At 32.7% G+C, this 24179-nt stretch overlaps 1 protein-coding gene across 1 annotated transcript; it reads left to right on the forward strand.

The window, feature by feature from the left end:
* The first annotated feature begins 12778 nt into the window (after positions 1 to 12778).
* LOC136208806 (catalase-2) lies at positions 12779 to 22323 on the forward strand. Its single transcript, XM_066000049.1, has 9 exons — positions 12779 to 12934; positions 13030 to 13126; positions 15313 to 15590; positions 15709 to 15917; positions 18452 to 19019; positions 19452 to 19541; positions 20028 to 20095; positions 21334 to 21427; positions 22105 to 22323. The coding sequence occupies exons 1-9, from the start codon at positions 12920 to 12922 to the stop codon at positions 22162 to 22164; spliced, it is 1479 nt and encodes a 492-aa protein (XP_065856121.1). The 5' UTR covers positions 12779 to 12919; the 3' UTR covers positions 22165 to 22323.
* Positions 22324 to 24179: the final 1856 nt, after the last annotated feature.

A 24179-nucleotide genomic window follows, 5' to 3' on the forward strand; every position in this document is an offset into this window, starting at 1 on the left:
CTTGATGTAGCTTAAGCATGCGTCTTTTGTTTATATGGCCTAAACGACAATGCCACAAGTAAGTCGAATTATCTAGCTTATGTCTTTTGGTATCAATTGCGAATACAGAAATTTTATCATCTAGCACATAAATCCCATTTTCTGATATTCCTGAAAAATAGAAAATCCCATCTCTATAAAACTCGAAATGTTTGTCTTTTATTGAAATATGAAAATCGTCGTCAACAAGACGGCTAATAGAAATAATGTTTCTGGACATTTCTGGAACATACAAACAGTTCCCTAATTCTAATACAAGCCCAGAGGGCAAACTCAAAACATAATCTCCAACAGCGAGGGCGGCAACTCTTGCTCCATTTCCTACTCGCAAGTTTATGCTTCCCTTTTTCAATTCCTTAGTCCGTCTGAGTCCCTGAATATTCATACAAATATGAGATCCACATCCGGTATCTAATACCCAAGATTCAGATAGTGAAATTGTATTTATTTCAATATAAAACATATCAGATGTTGAAGTCCCGGCTTTTCCCTTCTTGAGGGAGGCTAGGTATACCAAACAGTTTCTTTTCCAATGCACGTCTTCACCACAAAAGTGGCACTCTCCTTTGGGCTTCTTCACTTCCTTCCCCTTTATTTCGGTGAGCATGGCTCCCTTGCCCTTCTTAGGATAGTTAGGATTGGGAAGGTTCCCTTTCCTCTTCTGTGATCCTTCAATAGCAAGGGCTGGTATTCCCTTGTTTTCTTTCATATTGGGCTTGACTGTCTCGAGCATATTTGCAAGCTCTTCAAGAGAGGTTTGCAAGCCATTCACCTGGTAGTTCATGATGAACTGTGAATAACTCTCGGGGAGGGATTGAAGAAGTAAGTCTACACTTAGTTCATGATCTATCGCATCTCCAATACTAGAAAACTTGGTAATAAGGCCAATCATCTTGACACAATTTGTCATTACAGATGTGCCCTCCTACACCTTGCATCTATATAACTGCTTTGTTATCTCGTAGCGTTCGCACCGAGTTTGATTCCCAAACAACTCTTTCAGGTGCGCGACCATGGAATAGGCATCCATCTCCTCATGTTGCCTTTTCAATTCCGGTGTCATTGATGCAAGTATGATGCATCCCGCGTGATCGTCATCAGCCTTATGCTTCAGGTAAGCATAAATCTCTTCGTAGGGAGCATCATCCATCGGGTTAGGGGGTATCGGTGTATCAAGTACATACCCTATCTTATCGAACTTCAAAACGATTTTGAGGTTGCGATACCAGTCGGTGAAGTTTGAACCGTTCAACTTGTTATCAGTAAGTATATTTTGCAGATTGGTTTTAGTCATGATTTTAGGAGTGTTTTAATTTAACCTGAGAGTGAGAAAGAGTAAACGTACATTATTCATTTGTTTTAAAGTACATCAATCTAAAACTATAGGTCTTTTAATTCATTTTAAATTGTTTCCACTATTTTGCCAAATTAATAGCCCTCCATATTAATTCGAAGAATTTCACAAATCCTTTAGTGAGCTAGGATCCTAACTCCTGAGATTTCACCTTGAGTTTACTCAACAAGCTAGTCTCATTTGTTAGGTAGATTCATGTAATCAATCACATCTTCAATGTGATTCCTAGGTTATTGGGTTACTAATCACATTAGTAACTAATATGCTATTCATATTAATCCCAACCATATTGCCCATTAGTTTATGATAACATGAGTTTACCCATCCAATTATCACAATCTAATTTAAGTATTACCCCATATTCATGAAAAAATGATTTTTCGATAATTCTGGTATTACCATAAGACCCCGAGCTTGAGTTTACTCAACAACCCAAGGGCCCCCAGTACTGCCGGCTGAATTATAATATTAGGGAGGGGCAACCGATTTTAATAACTTGCTTATTTACTTAACTTTTAATTAGTGAGGGATTTTTATTTTAAGTCTCATAATCTAACCTATTCTTGATTTGCTTTAGCATACATCAGACACATACATTGGCGTTATGGACATATTATCTAAATTATTCCGTTGAGCCAGAAACGGAATAAAAGGCCAAACCTAGGGAAATACTAACTACTACATATTTCTCTTTAGGTCGTCCGTCTTCTCCATGGCGCCTTGAAATTACATATTAATTTCTATACTACTAAAGAAAACTTCAATTAACTTGAAGGGAATTAGATGAGAGGAGAAATTACAATAGATAGTAGATAGACAGGACTCGCAGACCCTATTTCAAAAATACCAAAAGACTAAATAGAGGGTCCAAATATATCCATAACTCCAAACATACATAGACTCAATTGAATAAATTTAATTGCTTGATTACATAAAATACTTATGTAATATTTATGTTAATCACATTAACTCATCAAATTAACTTTCACCCAATTTTAATTCTATCAGTTTCGTATCTTCTAGATTAACCTATTAGATTAATACAACTATACAAAACTTTATTTATGCATATCCCAATTATTTTGATTTTAATTCATTTAATACTTTTGATTTACAAATAGGTAAAACAAACTTTTAAATAAATTTTTCATTCGATAATCAAAACAGAAAACTGTTAATTTCTGAAACTTATATATATAAATATATTTAAAACTATTTTATTTTAAAACGGTTTTAAACAAAATAGGGTTTCACTCGTGTCGGGCCCACAAAGGGGGCCCGAGACCTAAGATACGCTGCTGCTGGCCGCCGCTGCCTTACGGCAACGACGTCCAGTCGCTAGACGGTTGCTGCCGCGATGCAGCAACCATGAACAGTAGTTCGGGTTGCTGCCTCGCGGCGCAACCCGGACTACTGTTCCGTTTTTTTAAATATATATATATATATATATCAGTATTAAAACGGTTTTAAAAAGATTTTCAGAAAAAAGGAAAACCTTTCAAAGATTTTCTGTTTTATCTTTAGGATTAATAAAACTAACTTTTATTAATCTAACTATAAAACTAATAGTTTTTGTTATAATGATTATCAACCAAAATAATCAGGAACATATGTATAATCTATTTTAATTAACAATTAATTAAAACTTATTTATCTTTAGAATTAATTAATCAAAACAGTTTCGTTAATTAACCTAACTATAAATATTTATTCAATCTGATTGAAAAACCTTTTAATTTTCATATATGAAATAACGGATTTAACGCAGGCTCTGATACCACTGAAGGAAAATAGGCAAACGTTTGGCAGCGAAAATATAAAAATTTTAACATTTTTCCATTAACCCAAGATCCGTTAATCGTTATTTCATATAAAGAGGGATAGAAGGAAATACCTTTTGATGTTCTATCTACCGTTGCAATCGAAGTGCCCACAACTCTTACTTCGAGTTCCCGAGCACAAGACAAAAACACAATTCAAAACCAAGTTAGAATTCAACCGTATGAAAGCAATCAAGAATAGATTGCGTCTAATTAATCAACACAAGATCAAGGAATAGAGAAAGAGATTAATAATCAATTGAAACGGAAGGAAGCGGTGAATGATCTCGTCCTCAACAGGGGGTCGAAATTCTCTCTCTTCGGTAGACTATGGCCTTGGCCAAAATTTACATATAAGGGGTTATATATACTCTCTTGTATCTAAACCCTAGTTAGATAGAATTAGGTTACTGAATAAGAATTTAATTCGGAATATAATTCTTATTTATTATCTATAATTATATCTAAATATAAAGATAATAATAATAACCTTTTAGGCTAATAATAGGAGCAATTTAATCTCATTAAACCTCCTAGCTTATTTATCCTTTAATTAATTTAATTCACAATCATAATCTAATTAGGATTGCTTAAAATCAAATTAATTTCTTTATGTATTTTACATACATAAAAATCGCCCCCCTTAAGTATTGGGCCATAGTGGACTCAGTTGGGCTTCCATCAATCAATTAACATCTGTTTCTCTTTTGGGCTCCAAGTCTTATGTGTGACCCATTAGGTTCTTATTGCTTCTAGCCGTATGCAACTATTAAATTAATTTTCTCAGAATTATATTTAATCTTTGCATAATGGAATGAGTACGCGAAATGTGATTAGCAAATCCGAAACATTCCCCCAGAGCTATAAGAAGACAGGTTGATTCTATCGTTGACCTTTCCGTATTAGTTACAGTATAATTCGATCCTTTATCAACTACATCCTTGAACTGAATCTTATGACTATGGATAATGTCAAGTCACATATAGCGAGACGTTTGTTTTACTTGTACAGGCTGAGTTAACTCCAATTAGATAGATTAAGTGAAATCTGCATTTCAAGTCTTAAGCTATCACCTTGCAAGGATTTAGAGTCAAGTCTTCCACAAGCGATCCTTGGACGTATCTCCCATTTATCGGGAGTGACAAATGCTCAATCCAATGTATAACTATCCTGCAATTGCTTCCTGTGATACCAACGTCTGTTGTTCACACTCCAGAGTCATCTCTGTTATGGATCGTGTTACAACAGGATCAAAGCATCACATTCCATAATTCAGAATCACTAATTAACATTCCTTTGAGTCTGAGGATTACTTATACCTATTAATACCAATGAGATGAACAGGTGACAAGGATAAATCTACCCATCCTGTTATCTCAAGTCGGGTCCCCAATCCTAATGAACTCCCTTTCATCGGATCCATGTAACTGTCCAGATATCTGTATATCTGAAGCTTGTGAGATCAGTTCTCTGTCTCGACAGAAGACATTGTTACATGCAAGTCTCAACAGTGATATGTCAATCCTATTGCTAAACATACTACTTGACTTGGGGTGGTTTTAAGTTTATTAGTTTATTATAAAGTTTTGTCTCACTTCATGCTTGTATGAACACTTTATAATCACTTTAAACAAACTTAGGGATTTCCTTTTATTAGACTTATTTAGTTCTTAAAAGAGGTTGCCTTTATATAGTTATGAAACCATATCTTATTAAAACAAATGATATAAAGAACACTTCATTTACATTTAGTTCATATCCTAGAACAATTGTCTATAGGACACTAAACCCCAACAATGCGTAGCACCCGGATCAATAAGCACATAATCATCTTTTCCAAATAAAGAAATCATACGAGTGATAACTTCTGCAGATGTAACAGATTCTTGTGGAGTCATAGCAAAAACTCGAGATTGAGTTGCAGCTCTATCTGACTGAGTACCCTGATCTCTAGCTCCCTGAGAAATATTACCAGCTCCTCTGGCCATATTGGTACCTCTACCATTACCACGACCATTTCCTCTTCCAACTGAATTACCTCCACTTGTTTTGTCACCCTGTGATCCTCGACCTCTCCCAATAGTGGTCAATTTAGGAAAATTAGTACGTACATGCCCTTCTTCACCACACTCATAACATGAAATTCTTCTTTTAGATTCTGTTATCCTCCCTGATGATGGGCAATCCTTTTTCAAGTGACCCCTTCCTCCACACTGATAACACCCTAGAGATCTTTTCCTGTATTCTCCAGAATGAAGTTTCCCACACAGAACACATTTTGGACCATTACCACTACTAGCAATGGAAGGACTATACGAAGCTTGGCTAATAGTATCAGATGCTCGGAAATTAGTACGGCTCATAGGTGCTCCTCTTGTGTTCTGACTCTGAGTTTGACCACCTCGAAACTGAGATGATCCTCATTTCACAAACTTGGATCTCCCAAAATCCCCTGACTGCTTCTGACTATTCTCAGATTCTAACTTGCCTTTCAACTTTTCTTTCTCCAATGCTTTTTCCACCCAGCCTCGGTAATGTGTACCTTCATACAAACTCAGTTCATTCTGATAAAATGCACTCAGACCATCTTTGAACCTTTCACATTTAACTTCCTCAGTAGGAAACCACTGACTTGCATAACATTATAAATCATCGAACTTGTCCACATACTCTCTCATAGTCATAGTTCCCTGTTTCAAATTAAAGAACTCATTCCTCTTCGCTTTCTGAAATGATTCAGTCAGATATTCTTTCATGAATTCACGTTTGAAAACATCCCAGTTGAAACCTTCAGGATACAAACCCCTAACTCTAGTTAACCATGTATCTGCTGGCCCATGTAATAAACCAAACACGGTCTTTACTTTATCTTCAGTACTTAACTGCATAGTACTAAAGGCTTTTTCTGTAGCTTTTAGCCAATTATCAGCTTCCTCAGGTTCAATTGTACCCCTGAAATCAAATACCCCACAGTTTTTAGCATCTTCAATTAACTCACTAGGCCTTCGACGTGCCTCATGTGTTTCCATCATAGTTACTAAAGCTTGAACCAATGTTCGGGGTTCAAGCTGCAGAATTTGTGCAACTTGTGGCATTGCGGCTTGTGGAGCCACATGTGGTATGCGATGTTCAGGTTCGGGTGGTATTGGTGGAGGATTAACAGGTTGATTTTCTGGTGGTTGTCCTTAAGGTTGGGAAACAGGTGGAACTCTAGCATCAGAGGCTACACTATCCTCTGTGCTTTCTGGACCCCATCGTAATTCTCTCCCTTCTGCATTTCTACCTCTACCCCTATTTAGAGATGGTCGGCCACGTCGTCGTCTTGGATGCATCTATATGATAAACAAACTATTACACTTACATTTTTAATATGCGTTATGCATGAATAATATTTATTGGACTTATCAATATACTTTAGTAGGTTATATACTTGACACATATATACCTATATTCATATACCTATGGACCAACCTATTGCTCTGATACCAAAATGTCAAACCCGGCCCAAAATAGGATCGGATATGACAGTGAGACATTACCACAGACGTGTACGAGTCGGAAGTAACATCTCACAATTAAAATTTAAGAATTTCAAATCTTGTTTGAAACTTTAGAAATATTTTCAAAATGTACTTTTACATCTAGAATAGTTTGAAAATCACTTATAGTATCCAATTATGAGTCATTTTCTCCTGCTTTTTAGCAAAACGAATTTGAAACATAGAAAGTTATGTCAATTTTAATATGTTAACTTTTAATCTGCCTAACCTCACAAATTAACGCCATAATTGAACAATTCAAACCAAAATCCTTCATCACACAACTTCATATTCGTTTCAAAATGGGCAACGTAAGTTCCTACATATTCACAAGCACAAAAACACACCTATATCTACATGTACAAAATGGTATGCAATACCCTAAAAGACGACTTGGACAATCGTGGCCGTGTCCAATCCTCGCCCTAGTGTCGAACACTTCCCTCAGTACCTCGTACTTCTTCGCCTAAAACATTAAAACATTTGAAAATATGAGACAAAAATCTCAGTAAGCAACTATCAACTATAGAAACTAGTTTTTACGTACAATAGCTATATGTATACATTTGTGAAAACATTTAACCAAACCAAACCTTAAACTTATTAACTTGTAAACAACTTCAAATTAAAACAGAATTTTAATCAATAATCTCAAATCAAACTTAATCAAAATGTAATGATTCTTATATAAACATTTACTAAAAAATCGAAGTTCAAATCAAATTCAATATCGTATCCATCACTGAGTATCCCCTCGTAAATCAATCCATAACACACAAACATAATCGAGACGTCTCTTAAACTGAGTATCCTACATATTCACAAGCACAAAAACACGCTTATATCTACAATCAAAATCAAAAGTATATAAACGATATATTTCAAACAATTTAATCAAAAGTATTCAAAACAACTCAAATATTATATAAATAATTTAAACTAAACATTTTTATCAGATCGTTTATGTTTGTTACTAAAATTGTAACGCGTAACGCTAATTTAGCATCGTTATTTTAGACCGAATATTTGTCATAAGTCTATTCTAGTGGCGAACCAGGACTCCGGATGATCCGGGGCTCAAACATATCAGTAAAAAAAATTTCAAAACGTAAACAAAAATCGAAATTAACTGTGCGGTTGACGGTATTCGAAGTCCAGCCCGTTAGGGCTGAGCAAAATTTTTTTAGCTTCCAACGCATTAAAACTGTAAAAATATTATCATTTTTTTAAAAAAACTAGCATTGAACTAGTAGAAAATTAAATATGTTTACTTTTTTTTAATGGTAAAGACATAATAAAATGAATATTAAATATGTCTACGTTTTTTTTAATGGTAAAGACATATTAAAAATGAATTCAAAAGTGTTATCAAAATAAATATAAAGAGTCCATTTTTTTTTAAAAGAATAAAAAGTCCATTTAAATTAATTAATAATGGTAACATGTTTTTATAATTATTGAAAATTAAAATAAAAATAAATAAAAAAATTTAAAAGAAAATGAGGTTGAAGGGCGCCGAACATAGGACCTCTCAAATATAAGTAAGCATTCTTAACCATCTCATCTATCTTTAAATATTGAAGTAATACTACATAAAATCAATATAATTCTCTGCAAAATATTACCGGACACCAATACTAAATTTTTTTTTCCTCAATTCTCTGGTCGCCTGCCGGGGCTCGATCCCCCCTGTGGTCTATTCGTACTAATTTTTATCTTCAAATTTGTTAAAATTGTCTGAATATGTAAATATTCAAATTTTGACCATCTAACTGACATCGTTAATTCCGACCAAAGGTTCAATTAAACTCGTTATATTAGAATAAGTTACTTGGACTAATTTTATATTCAAATTCTGGTACAAATTTTACATTGCCGACTCTATTTGGTAAATATCGGTATTAGTCCTTCTATTTTTAATGTATTATAATTCTAACTATTAAAGTTACTTAAAATATTTTATTAATACAATTTAGAATAATCAAAATATTCTTATTGGATTATTTTCGGTCGCTGAGATATTAATTCTAAACCGACTTAATTATTTTAGACCGATTATAATTTAAAACTCGTTACACGGCTAGAAGTCTTAATACGAAATTTCACTTCGATAAATCTAAAGGACAATTAATCTAAAATTTATATTTTTATTAGTAATTTATAGACACTAACTCATCAATCGTAAATTTATTAAAATTTGACGAAACTATCGAAACTAAACTTACTCGAAATCATACTCATAACCTTTTAAAAACAATTTAGATATAAAATACAGTTACCGAAATATCATCGTCGGTCACCAAAAATCAATTGATGTGATTTCACTGACAGCTAATCCAAAACGTAGATCGTCATCGGTCACCGGAAGTTAATCGGTACCCGTTAGACAGTCAAAAGACGTTTTTTCCTAAAACCTCTATTTTTTCCATCTTTTTTGTATTCTCTCCCAATATATATATATAAATATATGAGAACTACTATTTGTGAATACATTTGTAATTACATTTAATTGATTGATTAACCCTAATATCAAATTAGGACACACCTTTAATTTTTAAAAGTTTTCCTTAATTTCCCTTAATTATATATATATTTTAATATCACAACACATATAATTTTCTAAATATTAATCCTAATTTATTATTTAGCTCCCACATCAATTATATTAAATTTTAATCCTTAACTCTAGTTATAATTAAATAAAACATTATGAAACATTAATATTTAAAAAAAAAAACATTTTAATTATTCAAAGATAGATGTGTCATTATATGAGCAACTTTTGAAATTATTATTTTACAAGTGTTTTACACCTCTCCATAACATGCCACACATGTCATCCTTTTTATTTTATATATATACATAACATTTTCTCCCTTTTAATAAGGATAATAATAATAATAAAAAAAAATAATAATAACAATGACAAGGTTAGATACTATTTTCAAATAGTATTTCAAAATTTTAACCATATTTATATTAGTGTAATTGAAATATATAGATTTTAATTTATTATTTCTTTTAATTTATTATTTCTTTTAAACTTATATAAAATTTTAATTTATCCTATGTAAATTGAATCCAATAATGTAGTTATAATGGCTTATTAATTAATAATCTAAAATATATATTATCATGACTGAAACTTTCGGGCACGGTCGTGACATGACCCAGGCCTAAGGATAAATTTTCATGTACAAACCCGAGCTATAGGGACACGAGCGTGGGCGGGTCAAGCGGATATCTGAACTCTTGAACAAGTCTAATCACAACCCTAACAAATAACATTTATATATTATCGCTATAAAAAAAGTGGGTTGTTAAATACCGCCCCCAAATTATTTATCACCACTCTTATTTAGACTTTTTTGCCAACAAAAACTGAAAATTCTCTCTCCAAAATCATAAACCTGAACAACAATAATTGAAATTATGAAAATAATTAATGTGTGAGAACCCGAACCCCAAAAATGGATGATTACAAGTCGAAAACATTAAAATTTACGTTTTTTTTTATCAAAGAACTCATGAAATAATATATATTTTATGACGATTTTGCTTTTTTCGTCATAAAAAATTATAGAATTTTGCATTTTTCGTCAAAAAAATGAACGATTTAGTATTTTTCCTCACTAAAAATTTTACGATTTGCACGCCAAAATTTGGTCTAAACGGATGCCGCATCCGCCCGACCCATGGGTGGGAAAGGATGCGGCATTCACCCCCGCCATGGTTGAAACGGATGCGACATCCGTTCCCGCCATGGACCGGGTGGATGCGGCATCCGTTGAGGCCAAATTTTGGTCGATTGTCTCAAAAAAAAAAAAAAAAAATTCAATTTTGATTTTTTTATTTATGAAAAAGGTAAAATTGTCCAAATAGGAACCGTGCAGTAAATAGCAATACCCTAAAAAAATCAATGCTTAATGCCAACTTAATCAAATCAAATCAAAGTTTAAGGGTTGAAATTCAAAATTTGTTCAAATACATAAATTAAAAAAATTATGCACCACAATTGAGTGATGGTGTTCTTGTGGCTTATAGTATCTGATTTTCCTTGAAAATTTGGCAGTATTTTTTCATGAACTACACACTTACAAATATCATTATCTTCAGAAATTCCAAATTCATTCATCCTCCGCCACACTTTATATTTTCATAAATTACAAAATTTTAGATAATACATTAGTACGTGTGGATACATTGTGTTCATAAAAAATCAATATTTCATACATTTTATTTTTGCTATTATTTATGATTTTATTTTTAATTATTATAGAATTATAGTTTTAAAAAATTTAATATAATAGAAAATAGAGTAAATTACACCAATGGTACCTGAACTTTACCATAATTCACACTTTGGTACCTAGATTACATTTTGTCTCAAAAATATACCCGAAGTAACGATGACCGGACAATTAAGTATATTTTACCGGTTAATGGCCGGTCAATGCGATTTTAACGAGTAAATTACACTAATGGTACCTAAACTTTACCAGAATTCACATTTTGGTACCTAGATTTCATTTTGTCCAAAAAATACACTTCAAGTAAAGATGACTCAATATTTTAGTATATTTGACCGATCAGTGATTGATCAATCCGAGTTTGACCATTTTAAGTTAAAAATTGAGACCAATCATACACTAAATTAACATAAAATTATAATATTGTCATTTGACAATATTATAATTTTATGTTAATTGAGTGTATGGTGAGTCCCAATATTTAGTTCATGTTACCCGGTCACTAACCGATCAAATGAACTAAACCTTTCAGTCACCTTTACTTGTGTTATGTTTTAGGATAAAATAAAATTCAGGTACCGAAGTGTGAATTATGATAAAGTTCGGGTACCATTAATGTAATTAACTCGTGAAACTCGCGTTGACTGGTCATAACCGGTAAAAATATACTAAATTGTCCAGTCATCGTCAGGTATATTTTTAGGACAAAATATAATTTAGGTACCAAAGTGTAAACCATATAAAGTTCAGGTACCATTGGTGTAGTTTACCCATAGAAAATATATTTGCAATTATTTGTTTTTATAAAATATACTTGATAATATAAATAAATAAATATATATACATTCTACTCCGACGCTACTCACTCCAAACCGAATCGTTACAATTAACGCCTAATATTTTTTACAATCTTAAATATTATACATATAGACGTTAATTATTTGGAATAAGTTGCCTGTAGAATATTTTAGGCATTATAATGCCTAAAATAAAATGTATATTACTTCTCAACTATAATCTATATATTAAATAACATTTTAGTTTAAGTGGCATTACATATATATTTGGTGGTCATTATATTTCATATTAAAAAAAATAGGTTTAATACATCATTCCCATCTAAACTTGTCTAAAAAGCTTGATTGGCTTCCTGAACTTTCAAAGTATCCCAATAGTCATCTCAACTTACATAAAATATTCAATTAGCCTCCTGAACTTGCATGAAATGTAATAAATTGATCACTCGGTTGCAGAAAAGTAAGTTAAATGCGGAAGATGTATTGCACAAGTCTTAAAAAAAGTAAAACGACCAAAATCGGGGTATGCGGTTCTAATATTAGAGAATACAAGTTTTTTAGTTGAGCAAGTAATAACTTCCTTTTTAATCTATTTTTGAATTATGTAGTAAAATTCTAAGATGCGTGGAATACATATTCCGTATTTAACTTACTTTTTTTATGACCGAATGATCGGTTGATTACATTTTACACAAATTCAGGGGGCTAACTGAACATTTTATGCAAGTTCAGAAGACTATTCGGATACTTTGAAAGTTCATAGGTCAGTCAAGTTTTTTTTGGAAGAGTTCAGGACTCCAATAATGTATTAAGCCAAAAAATATTAATATTACAATTAACTATAAAAATAATATTCTTAGCCTTCTTTCAAAAAATATTCTTAGCCTTAAAAAATGAGAAGAAATGAAAAAAACACGAATGTGCTTTTAATTATTTATTAAAAGACTAAAAAGCCCTCGTAGCCTTTTACACTGTAGAAATATTTGAAGGGTCAAACTGGTAACTTCACAAACAAAGTAGCAGAGTTTAAATATAAACAATAAACAAAGATTTGGCCTTCATCTTAAGCTTATTCACTTTATTTCCTTCTCATTCTTCTTCTTCCAAGAACTAAATCAAAATGGATCCTTACAAGGTACCGGTTTTCAATGTTTCGTGTCCGTTTCGGTTTCGGTTTCCGTTTCCGTTTCCGTTTTACAAATTTGTTCTAATTAAGTTTTTCTGGTGCAGTTTCGGCCATCAAGTGCTTACAATTCTGCCTTCTTTACCACAAGTTCTGGTGCTCCTGTGTGGAACAACAACTCCTCCCTCACTGTTGGGGCAAGAGGTAATTAATTATTTATTTATATAAGTAACAATTTTAAAATATATGTTATAATTTTAAGAGAAAAATATAAAAATAAATCATTTCGTTTGGCCGATTTGCAAAAACAGTTCTCGTAGTTAAAATTTTCCAAATATGAATTTTGTGCTTTGTGAAATCTGCGGTTAAAGAATATATGAATCAATTTTTCGGTTAAACAATACGGACTCGTTTGGCTACTGCTGTTTACTGTTACGGTTTGTTACGGTTTCCTGTTTGGTTTTGGAAAAAATTGTTTTTCTAAAAAAAGTAGAGATTCTCTGTTTTTATATAAAAAAAAACTACTTATCAGCTATAAAAAGGCAAACAAGAAGTGTCTAACTAAACACCTATAATTCTGTCTTTTAAAGTGAAAAGACAAACAGAAGGTGTAAAGTAGGTAACAAAAAACCCCCCTACTTATGGTTTAATTAATTTGCAAAGTCGGATTTTGTATTTTGAGTAATTTGCAAAATCAGTCTTTTTAATTACTCTAAATAATTCCCTTTGTGAGGTAAATAGTCACGAAAATAATTTTTCATATAATGACTGAGTATGTAAAGTGCACAAAATACAGAACTCGGTTTTACGAACTTTTAAACTAAGAAAACTATTTTTACAAATATTTTTTTTTAACTTTTCTTTGAAGTTAAAGGAATTTATGGTACTTTTTTTCTAGTCAATTGTCAATCTTCTCTTTTCTAATTGATTTGGAAAAAAGAGAAAATAATGCTTGAATGGATAAATTTCAAAATAATAGTGTTTATCTTTAAACAAAATAAATTATCTAGGTAGAGAAAGTGAGCAATTGCATTTTAATTTAAAAAAAATGATTGATTTTTTTTATAAAGTTATTGACCTTTTATTTAATGGTAATACAATGATTCCAACCATTTCTGATAGAAAAAATGACTGGAATAGTGAGCTGACAATCATGTTAGAACTTGGAAATAATTGGCTCATACGTATAACATAAGAGCCATACAATCAATATATATATATATTTTTTAGATATATGCGATTGTCATGTTATATGTAAATATAAATATAAGTTCTTTCCAACGTGATTATCATATCGCTATTCAAGAACGAAAGTTTAATAACTTGTCGAAACAAAAGGGATAAAGACCAAATTTAACATTTTTAAATGAAGTGCAGATTTATCTTTAACGTATGGAATTATGTAAATTTAATCCTAAAGTTTCAAACAAGATAAAGAAAAAAAATTATATAATCCTCAATTTCAAAACATGAAACCATATTTATTTTAAACATTTCCTTCTTATTAGTCATATTTTCAACGTGTGACTAATTGATTAGGTTAAATTATGGTTGTTTTAAAATGGTCATCCAACTTCAATATTTTTTTCTTTTTTCGAAAAGAATGCATTTAATAAGCTTCTACCGGGCAATCAATGTTAAGTATATTTTGCAAAAAAGACGGAAATATCTTAATAAATCATTTAATTTTGAATTGTCTTAATAAAATCACTCTGGTAACTTCCACATCAACAGTAGTCAATTTTCATCACTCATCGAAATGACATGTGATGCTGCCTAACTGATCCAAACGACACGTGACTGCCACCTAGTTGATATATGTTATTTCGATCAACTAGGTGGTATCCATATGTTATCTTGGTGGCAGTCATGTGTCGTGTTGGCCAGTGGTGAAATTGACTACTACTGATGTGACAGTCAGATTACTTTTTCGGATTTATTTTTTTTTCTTAATGTCACCGGACAGACTTTATTGAGATAAAATTCAAAGTTGAATGATTTTATTAAGAAATTGAACAACCAATTCAAGAAGACCTTTAAAATTCAGTGACTTAGGATCCGTTTGTTTTACTTGTTGTTTCCTGTTATGGTTTGCTGTTTACGGTTTGAAAAAATATACTTTTCCAAAAAGCTGAAACTCCATACTTTTATGAAAAGCTGTTTTTCAGCTACAAAAGTCAAACCGGAAATGTCTAACCAAACACTTAAAACTTTCATTTTCAAAGTGAGAAGGCAAACCTGAAATAAAAAAGCACCAACCAAACAACCCTTAATTTGATAAAGAAAATACTAAGTTATATTTAAAGTTTATGTTGGAAGAAATTACCCTTCCCGCTAAATTCAGGCACCAAAGAAAAACATTGTTTAATGTTGTTACATATTGAATTTAGGGCCGATTCTGCTGGAGGATTATCATTTGGTGGAGAAGCTAGCAAATTTCGACAGAGAGAGAATTCCAGAGCGAGTTGTTCATGCGAGAGGTGCGAGTGCAAAAGGATTCTTCCAAGTTACACATGATATAAGCCATCTCACCTGTGCGGACTTTCTTCGAACACCTGGTGTGCAAACTCCTGTTATCGTCAGATTTTCTACTGTTATTCATGAACGCGGCAGCCCTGAAACTCTCCGAGACCCTAGAGGTTTTGCTGTCAAGTTCTACACTAGAGAGGTATTTTTTACAATTTACGATTTACAATTTCGTCCTTATAATAAACTGATGGATTGAAGTAAATAGAGTATTAATTAAACTATTAATTGTGCTGGTTTTTGGTTTATGAATCGATCAGGGCAATTTCGATCTAGTGGGAAACAATTTTCCAGTGTTCTTCATTCGTGATGGGATGAAGTTTCCTGATATGGTTCATGCTCTGAAACCAAATCCAAAGTCGCACATTCAAGAAACTTGGAGGATACTTGACTTCTTCTCTCACCATCCTGAAAGCCTCCACATGTTCACCTTTCTATTCGACGATATCGGAGTTCCACAGGATTACAGGTATGTTATGTTCGTGTAGCACCAATTATCGTGTCAAGTCAATCAATTTCGTATAGTTGCAGGTCAATGTAATGGAATCTAAGTTAACAGTAACATTTAAAAATATCATAACAGGATACGCTAAATTGCATCAATGGTTTGTAAAACGGTTATTGAATTGAATTTCATTTTGTTTCAATAGAGTAATTGAATTGAATTTCATTTTGGCGCAACAGTAAATGTTGTTGTCGTGTGAATGAGAGGTCACGGGTTTGAGTCTTAGGAGCAACCTCTTATCAAAAAAATTGGCAGGGGAAGTCTTGTTGCCAGTACACCCTTATGGTGGGACCCTTCCTCGGACCCTCGCTTAGCAGGGACGCTTAATGCACCGGGACACCTTTTTTTTTAGAGTAATTGAATTTTCATTTTTAGTTTAATAAAGTCATTCCAACCAATTCACATTAGAAAAAGTCATTGGCCCTGTTTGGGAATTAGCTGTTAGCTGATTACATTAGCTGATTTGACTAGCTGTTTGTGTAGACCTGTTTGGTAATTAGCTGATTGATAATAACGGTTTGTGCAAAAAGACGAATAAGGACATTTCTTTTTTTAATACATAAAAATATACATAAAATAATTAGGGTTAAAGAAGTCCATTAATTTTAATATTGCAAAACGCTTTTTGAAAAAGCTCCTAAAAGGAGCTTTTTCTAAATTAGCGTTTTCATCCCAAAACTCTCTCCCAAACCTCTCTCCACCAAACACTCCAATCAGCGGTTTCAGTGGTCAAACCGCTAAAGTTGGTCAAAACCGCTCTTTTTATCCCAAAACGCTCTTTACCAAACTGGGCCATTTTAATTGTGACGTAACAACCACATTGGAAAGAATCTACTTTTCCGTGTAATATGGCAACCACATGTATGCCACACGACAGAAACAAAAACATTAGAAATTGCTACCAGTTGATAAATCTAAGCAGTTGAATTAAGCAAATAAAAAATATATCTTTTTGCTGTCATTTGGCTGCTATGTTATATGTAAGAATCCACCATTTCCAACCTGGCTGTCATGTCATTGCAGTAATTTTTTCTATCTGAAATGGACGTAATGACTTTATCGCAATAAAAGGAAAGTTAAATGATTTTATTAAAACAAAGTGAAATTCAATGAATTTTTAGAAACTGATCTAGAACTCAGTGACCATCGGTGCAGTTTACTCTAGGAGGATATAGTATGGAATACTTCTAAATATTTATATTATTTTTGGGTTAGCCGGCTAACTTTGACGATTCAAAAGTTTGGCCTAAAACAAACCTTTAATTTCTTGCTATCTTGTTGAGTTTGTGTAATGTGTTTGCAATTCAAATTTGACTTTATTATCTATCTCTATTAAGAAATACATGTAAAAATAACGAAGTACGAGTCATGTTCATAGTTGTAATTTCATTATTTAAAATAGTTGTAATTTCATTATTTTATTAATTAAAGTGATATGTAAAAACATGAAAGAGTGTAATAATACTTAGGCTTAATACATCATTTGCCCCTTAAACTTGTCTAAAAAGTTTGATTGCCCCCTGAACTTTCAAAGTGTTCCGATAGCCCCATGAACTTGCATAAAATGTTTAGTTAGCCTCCTGAACTTGCGTAAAGTGTAATCAATTGATCATTCGGTCGTAAAAATGTAAGTTAAATGCGGAAGATGTATTCCACGAGTCTTAAAAAAAAGTAAAACAACCAAAATCGAAGTATACGATTCTAATATTAGAGAAAACAAGTTGTATAGTTGAGCAAACAATAACATCCTTTTTAATCTATTTTTTAATTATGTAATAACATTCTATGATGCGTGGAATACATCTTCCGCATTTAACTTACTTTTTTACGACCGAGTGATCAATTGATTATATTTTACGCAAGTGCAGGGGGCTAACTGAATATTTTATGCAAGTTCAGGGACTATTAGAACACTTTAAAAGTTCATGGGGCCAATCAAGCTTTTTGGACAAGTTCAGAAGGCAAATGATGTATTAAGCCTAATGGCTTATAAGGCTTAATACATTCATAGCCCCTTAAACTTGTCCGTAAAAGCATATTGCCGTCCAAACTTTCAAGTTGAAGCGTGTTCACTTTAATCAAGTTTAGAGTGTCAATGGGCCATTGTAAGCAAGTTGAGTGGACCAATAGTCACTCTAAGCAACTTTAATGAGTTAATCTGTCGTTTTTAAAGTTCAGTGGCCCATCGGCTTTTATAGCCAACTTAAAAGGGTCAACATGTATTAGGTCTACTTTTAAATATTCGTGTTTTTTTGAGTTAGAGATTAACCCAACTCAATCTAAAAACTTACATATTAATTTCGTGTGAATCCAAATTACTTATTTAATAAAACCCGAATCCACTTAATTTGCATTGTATTCGTGTCGTTATTGGATTGTGTACATAATTGTCACCTCTAAATACATATAGATGTGTTTATTCGAATTATCGTATCATAACTTGTTAAACATATCATATCAGTTGAATTGTTTTTATAAATCCTATTATCGTGTTACAGGCATATGGACGGCTCTGGTGTTAACACCTATACTTTGATCAACAAGGCAGGAAAAGCACACTATGTGAAATTCCATTGGAAACCAACTTGTGGAGTTAAGAGTTTATTAGAAGAAGAAGCCATAAAAATTGGTGGAGCAAACCACAGTCATGCTACTCAGGATCTTTATGATTCAATTGCAGCTGGAAATTATCCAGAATGGAAGCTTTTCATTCAAATAATTGATCCGGCAGAGGAAGACAAGTTCGATTTTGATCCGCTCGATGTTACGAAGACTTGGCCTGAAGATATATTTCCAATGATTCCTGTTGGTCGTTTGGTTTTGAACAAGAACATTGATAATTTCTTTGCAGAGAATGAACAGATTGCGTTTTGCCCGTCTATTGTGGTGCCCGGTGTGTATTATTCGGATGATAAGTTGCTTCAGACGAGGATTTTCTCGTATTCTGATACGCAAAGGCATCGGCTTGGACCGAATTACTTGCAGCTTCCAGTAAATGCTCCGAAATGTGCTCATCACAACAATCACCATGAAGGTTTCATGAATTTTATGCACAGAGATGAAGAGGTAATAATCTCTCTTTCTTAATTCCTCTCATAAAACATGTGTATGTGTGGAACTACAGAGGTTACTGAGGCTCTGTCGACCCCGTTTCCGGGAAAATAACGAAGATTAGATTTATCAACGGAATGGTCCATAGAAATAATTGGCAGCTTTGGCGCAACGTTGTTGTCGTGTGACCGAGAGGTCACGAGTTTGAGTCTTAGGAGCAGCCTCTTGTCAAAAATAATTGGCAGGGGAAGGCTTGCCCCCAGTACACCCTTGTGGTGGGACCCCTTCCCGGACCCTCGCTTAACAGGGACGCGTAGTGCACCGGGCTGCCCTTAATGGTCCATAGAAATAACGAAAATGAGATTTATCGATGGACCCCCGAGTATTTAGTTTTCGCTCTGGCATTGTGCATTTTTTTTTTATGATGTATGTTCATACTTATTTCAGGTCAATTACTTCCCTTCAAGGTATGATCAGGTTCGTCATGCTGAGAAGTACCCGATTCCTCCAACTATTTGTACCGGGAAGCGCGAAAAGGTTCGTTTCTACTCTTATTCAGGGATAGAGAATCAAATTGTTCTTTCAACTTGACAAGCATTAATGAACTATGTTTAAAATAAATTAAATGAAAATTCGATCTCCGACATACCATTTTTTTTTATCAAATTAGTTCAAGATCACGTTTGTCGTAATTTGACACGTGTAATGACATTGGTCACTTCTTTTAGACCATTTTACTAGACCTGTTTATAGATTCATCGACCCGATCTTTATGGGTTAGGTTTGAACATATTTATTTGATATTTGATCCGAGTTGAACAAATCAACACATAAAATCAATGAATTGCGCTTAGAATTTGCTTCAAAAGCCTAACCCGGGCCTGACCACTTTTATATTTTTTTTTTCTTTCTTTGATTTTTTTTATTGTTTGGTTGTATTTTCAATTATTGTTATTAAATATATTTTAAATTTATTTGTAATTTTGTTTTTTTTAACTTGTTTTTTATTATTATTATCATCAGACTATCATTTCAAAGGAGAATAACTTTAAGCAGCCTGGAGAAAGATACCGTTCTTTTTGCCCAGACAGGTACTTACATACTTTGTTTTTCATCTACTTGATTGCTTGCACATTAATATGACCAATGTTGTCAAATCCGGACCGGACCGGCCGGTTCCAACCTGTTGGACCAAGAATCAGCCAGTTGAACTGGGAATCGGTTAAATCTCTAATCTAGGTCATGCTGAGTTTGTTAATCTTCGACGGCCCGGTAAGAATTAGGATCAACTCGAGGCCAGTAGTCCCACTGGAATGACTCCAGTTTTTTATTTTAAAGAACTAGTAGTAATAAAAACGTAAATAAAATGCAGGAAAACTTTGGATCTTTAAGTCTCCTTACTTTCATAATTTGTTGAGTTTTTTTTATCTAAATAAGAATAAGTTTAGCTTTGAAATACTAATAATTTGATGCGGAATCAGACTGAAACATGTAGGGCTGTAAACGGGGCGGGTCGGGGCGGGGATTGCATTAACCATCCCCGACCACTAGTCTATCGGGGATTCCCCGCCCTGAATAACATATGGGGAATTTTTTGGTTACCATCCCCGCCCCGCGAGAAATCCTCATCCCCGCGGGAAATCCCCATCCCCGTTTAACTTTTTAATTTCTTTACTTTTTTAAGATTTCCAAGGTTTTGATTATCTAAGATTTTCATCCTCTCGGGGAATCTTTATCCCCGGTGCATGCATTACTTATTAGCTTTCAATTTTTTTTTATTTTAGAATTTCTACTATTAATTGCATAGGTTCCGTTTTAATTTTAAACTAATCTAAGATCTCTTAGTTAATCTAACATGGTGGTGATGAATCCATAGAGCTTATTAGGTTACAATTGAAAAAAACAAATTCAATTTCTAATAATTTTAAGTTATATAAAGATATATAAGTTATTTATTACGTCATTCGGTATGACCAACTCGAGTTATTTAGTTGAACCAAGTGATTCATGTCCCAATTATAAATCTGGTTTGATGTCGTGTCCAATTGTGAAAATATAAAAATACTAAAAGTATTAAAATGCTAAAAACCGGTACTAAATATAAAATATTTTTTTATATAAAAAATTAGTTCATAATGTTTAACTTAAAATTTAAGGTAAATATTTTTAGAATATGTGATTTTTAACTTAATTGAATAATCTAAGTGATTGAAAAATAACCACTATTAACTACACGAGCTTAAAATTTTAATTTAAATGATTAATTGAGCGATTAATTGAGTTATCAAACAGGGTCTAATATTAATATTTTATAAATATTATTGTTCAGGAAAGAGCGGTTTATTAGACGGTGGGTTGAAGCGTTATCTGACCCAAGAATTACCTACGAAATCCGAAGTATTTGGATCTCGTACTGGTCTCAGGTATTGTGTTTGTTAATGTTTTCTCATTTTTTTATTGAAATTTGACTATTCAGTTCGAGGTGATAAAATACATTTCAACCGTTAATTATAAATTGATAGTATTAAAATTTAATTATTCAATAAATAATTAATTAATTTCTAAAATTTAGCAATTAAATCTTAACTATTGATATTTACTTAGAAAATGGTAAAATTTGAACTACTATTTGTATCACAAGGATAAAATTGAGCTAGAAGTTCTGTTATAGTAATGGGTATGGTATTTGTGGATAATTCAAATTCTTACTCGTTTATTTTTTCATTACTAAATATTCCAAATTAAAAAATTTCTAAATCAATCTTAATAAATAAAAATTGGATTAGTGGTAAAAATCAATGGTTGGTACTGGGTAACGGATACCCGAAGGGGTATTCCTATAATCGTTCAATACTCGTCACGGGTAATTTTGTTGAGTTTATACCTGTTCCATACCCTTTTATATAGGGTACAAGTTATCACATTAGGATCGGGTAGTGCCGGGTAGCCGCGGATAGCATACATGTTGCCATCCCTAATTATCGGAATAAAATTAGGTTATTTTGTATATTTCTAGTAATCATAGGGGTAAATATGGTAATTTTTGCATTTGTTTGTATGTTAATATTTGTGATATGCCTATTTATTTATGTGGGTACAGGCTGACAAGTCTCTGGGCCAGAAAATAGCTTCTCACCTCAACATGAGGCCCACCATGTGATTTGATTTTCTCAACTATATATTATATTATTGTATCATATAATATACTCAAAAACCCATCTCATACTGTTCCTTATTATATAGTAATTATGTAATTAAATTAGAAAAAAAAACATTCCATTTTTGCCACATATATATTGATGATTAATGATTAATTGAAGAGTCTGTTGCTATAATATGTTTTAATTATTGAAATTTGGTTCGAGTATAAATATTAAATTAATTTAGTAGTGTTTATTTGGATCCTAAATGATTAAATGAATTTTATCATTCATCGTTAGATCTAAAATTTATTTTAGGGTTAATTACAAATAACTACCCTGTGGTTTGGTCGATTTGCAATGTGGTACCTGTGGTATGTTTTTTTACAAAGGCAATCCTATGGTTGCAAAATTTTATATGTTTTTTTACATTGCCAAATTTGACCGATAACCATCTCAAAATGAAAATTTTCAAGAATTAAACTTATTTGATATCAGATTTACTATGGAACCATATTCTTAATTTTTCAAAATCATCATTTTTGAAGTTTTCTCTCTCTAAACATTTTCTTTCTCTCTCATAAAAAAAACAACACCTAAATGACCTCAAACCTAAAAAGTTGAAGAATTAAAGTTGCTTAAAATATCGTTTAACTCTTGAAAATTTTCATTTCGAAGTCGTCATCGGTCAAATTTGGCAAAGTAAAAAAAACATGTAAATTTTTGCAACCATAGGGTTGTGTTTGCAAAAAAAAATACCACAGGTACCACATCGCAAATCGGCCAAACCACATGGTAGTTATTTGTAATTAACCCTTTATTTTATTAATTATAAATCTTAGAATGGTTTGAATTTCCATCTCCTGCTGAGTCAACATGTAGCCATGAATTTAAGATGACAATCATCCCTAACCTTTAGCACAAATAAACACTAAAAAAATCGATTCGCTTCTGGATAGGAAAATAAAAAATTGTGCTTATCAGTTGGAATATACGTTTTCCAAATTGCAATTTGCAATAGAACCATGACAATCTCTAAGGACATGACTGTCTATTTTAGCGAAGAGTCCAAACCGAGCTCTGGGTAATGTGGTGGCGAAAATGTTCATTATTCGTGAGGAGCTTGTGATTAGCGTACAGCCAAGCGAAACTACAAAGATCGTGAGGAGCTTGAATAGCCCATAATTTTCGCCAAATAGGATCAACAGTAGAGTCATCAAAGCCACAAACGAGTTTATAGGCAGATGTACAATTGAAGTCCCCATTTTTTAGTGAAGCCCAAACACCTCTTGCCTAAATTTTCATCCTCCATACTAATATGAATCAATGTTATAAATTCGGACAAAACCGACTGGTTCAACTGGTCAAACCGAGAACCGGTCAGGTTTTTGGTCTGAGGCAAACTAGTTTGATGCACTTACAACAAACCATATTGAACCGGAAACAAGAGGTCCAATCGTGAACCTGTGTGATTCGGGTTGAACCAATTGACTCCTGATCCAATTGTCAATCCAATTCGATTTCTAATCCGGTTTTTTAAACATTTATATGAATTGTTTGAAAACGGAGAAGCCACTGGTTATTGAGATAATGCCCAATCAAAGGCCATCTCGAATTACCATCAGAATCATATAATCTTCTACAGTGAGACCCAAAACGGAAGGAGGTAGGGGACGGACAGCGACCTTAATTAAGGCAGAGCCATTAAACCATTTATCTGTCCAAACCTTAACAACTTTACCATTCCCCATGTCACACAAAACACCTTTACAAAATTCCTAAAAAGTATTATGAAAGCTTTTCTAAAGATAAGAATAACATTTCACACGACCTTAGGTACCTCTAAACGCCTCATCCTTCTTATATTTCCCATGAAGCAGCGTTACCCAAAGCGTTGTAGGATCCTTCCACATTCTCCAAATAAGTTTCATTAGAATCGCCTTGTTATTGTCCATAGATTTTCGAATACCAGATCCACCATGGATTTTAGGCTTACAAATATTATCCCTAGGTATGAGGTGAAATTTTCGTTCCT

Source organism: Euphorbia lathyris, chromosome 10 (genome assembly GCF_963576675.1).
Source record: "Euphorbia lathyris chromosome 10, ddEupLath1.1, whole genome shotgun sequence".
In the NCBI taxonomy this organism is placed as follows: Eukaryota; Viridiplantae; Streptophyta; class Magnoliopsida; order Malpighiales; family Euphorbiaceae; genus Euphorbia; species Euphorbia lathyris.

What these genes read in the sequence shown, in the direction of transcription:
- LOC136208806 (XM_066000049.1), top strand. An exon ending in GGAGTTCCACAGGATTACAG is followed by an intron (nt 15,918 to 18,451) that starts GTATGTTATGTT and finishes ATCGTGTTACAG; the next exon opens with GCATATGGACGGCTCTGGTG. An exon ending in GGATCTCGTACTGGTCTCAG is followed by an intron (nt 21,428 to 22,104) that starts GTATTGTGTTTG and finishes ATGTGGGTACAG; the next exon opens with GCTGACAAGTCTCTGGGCCA.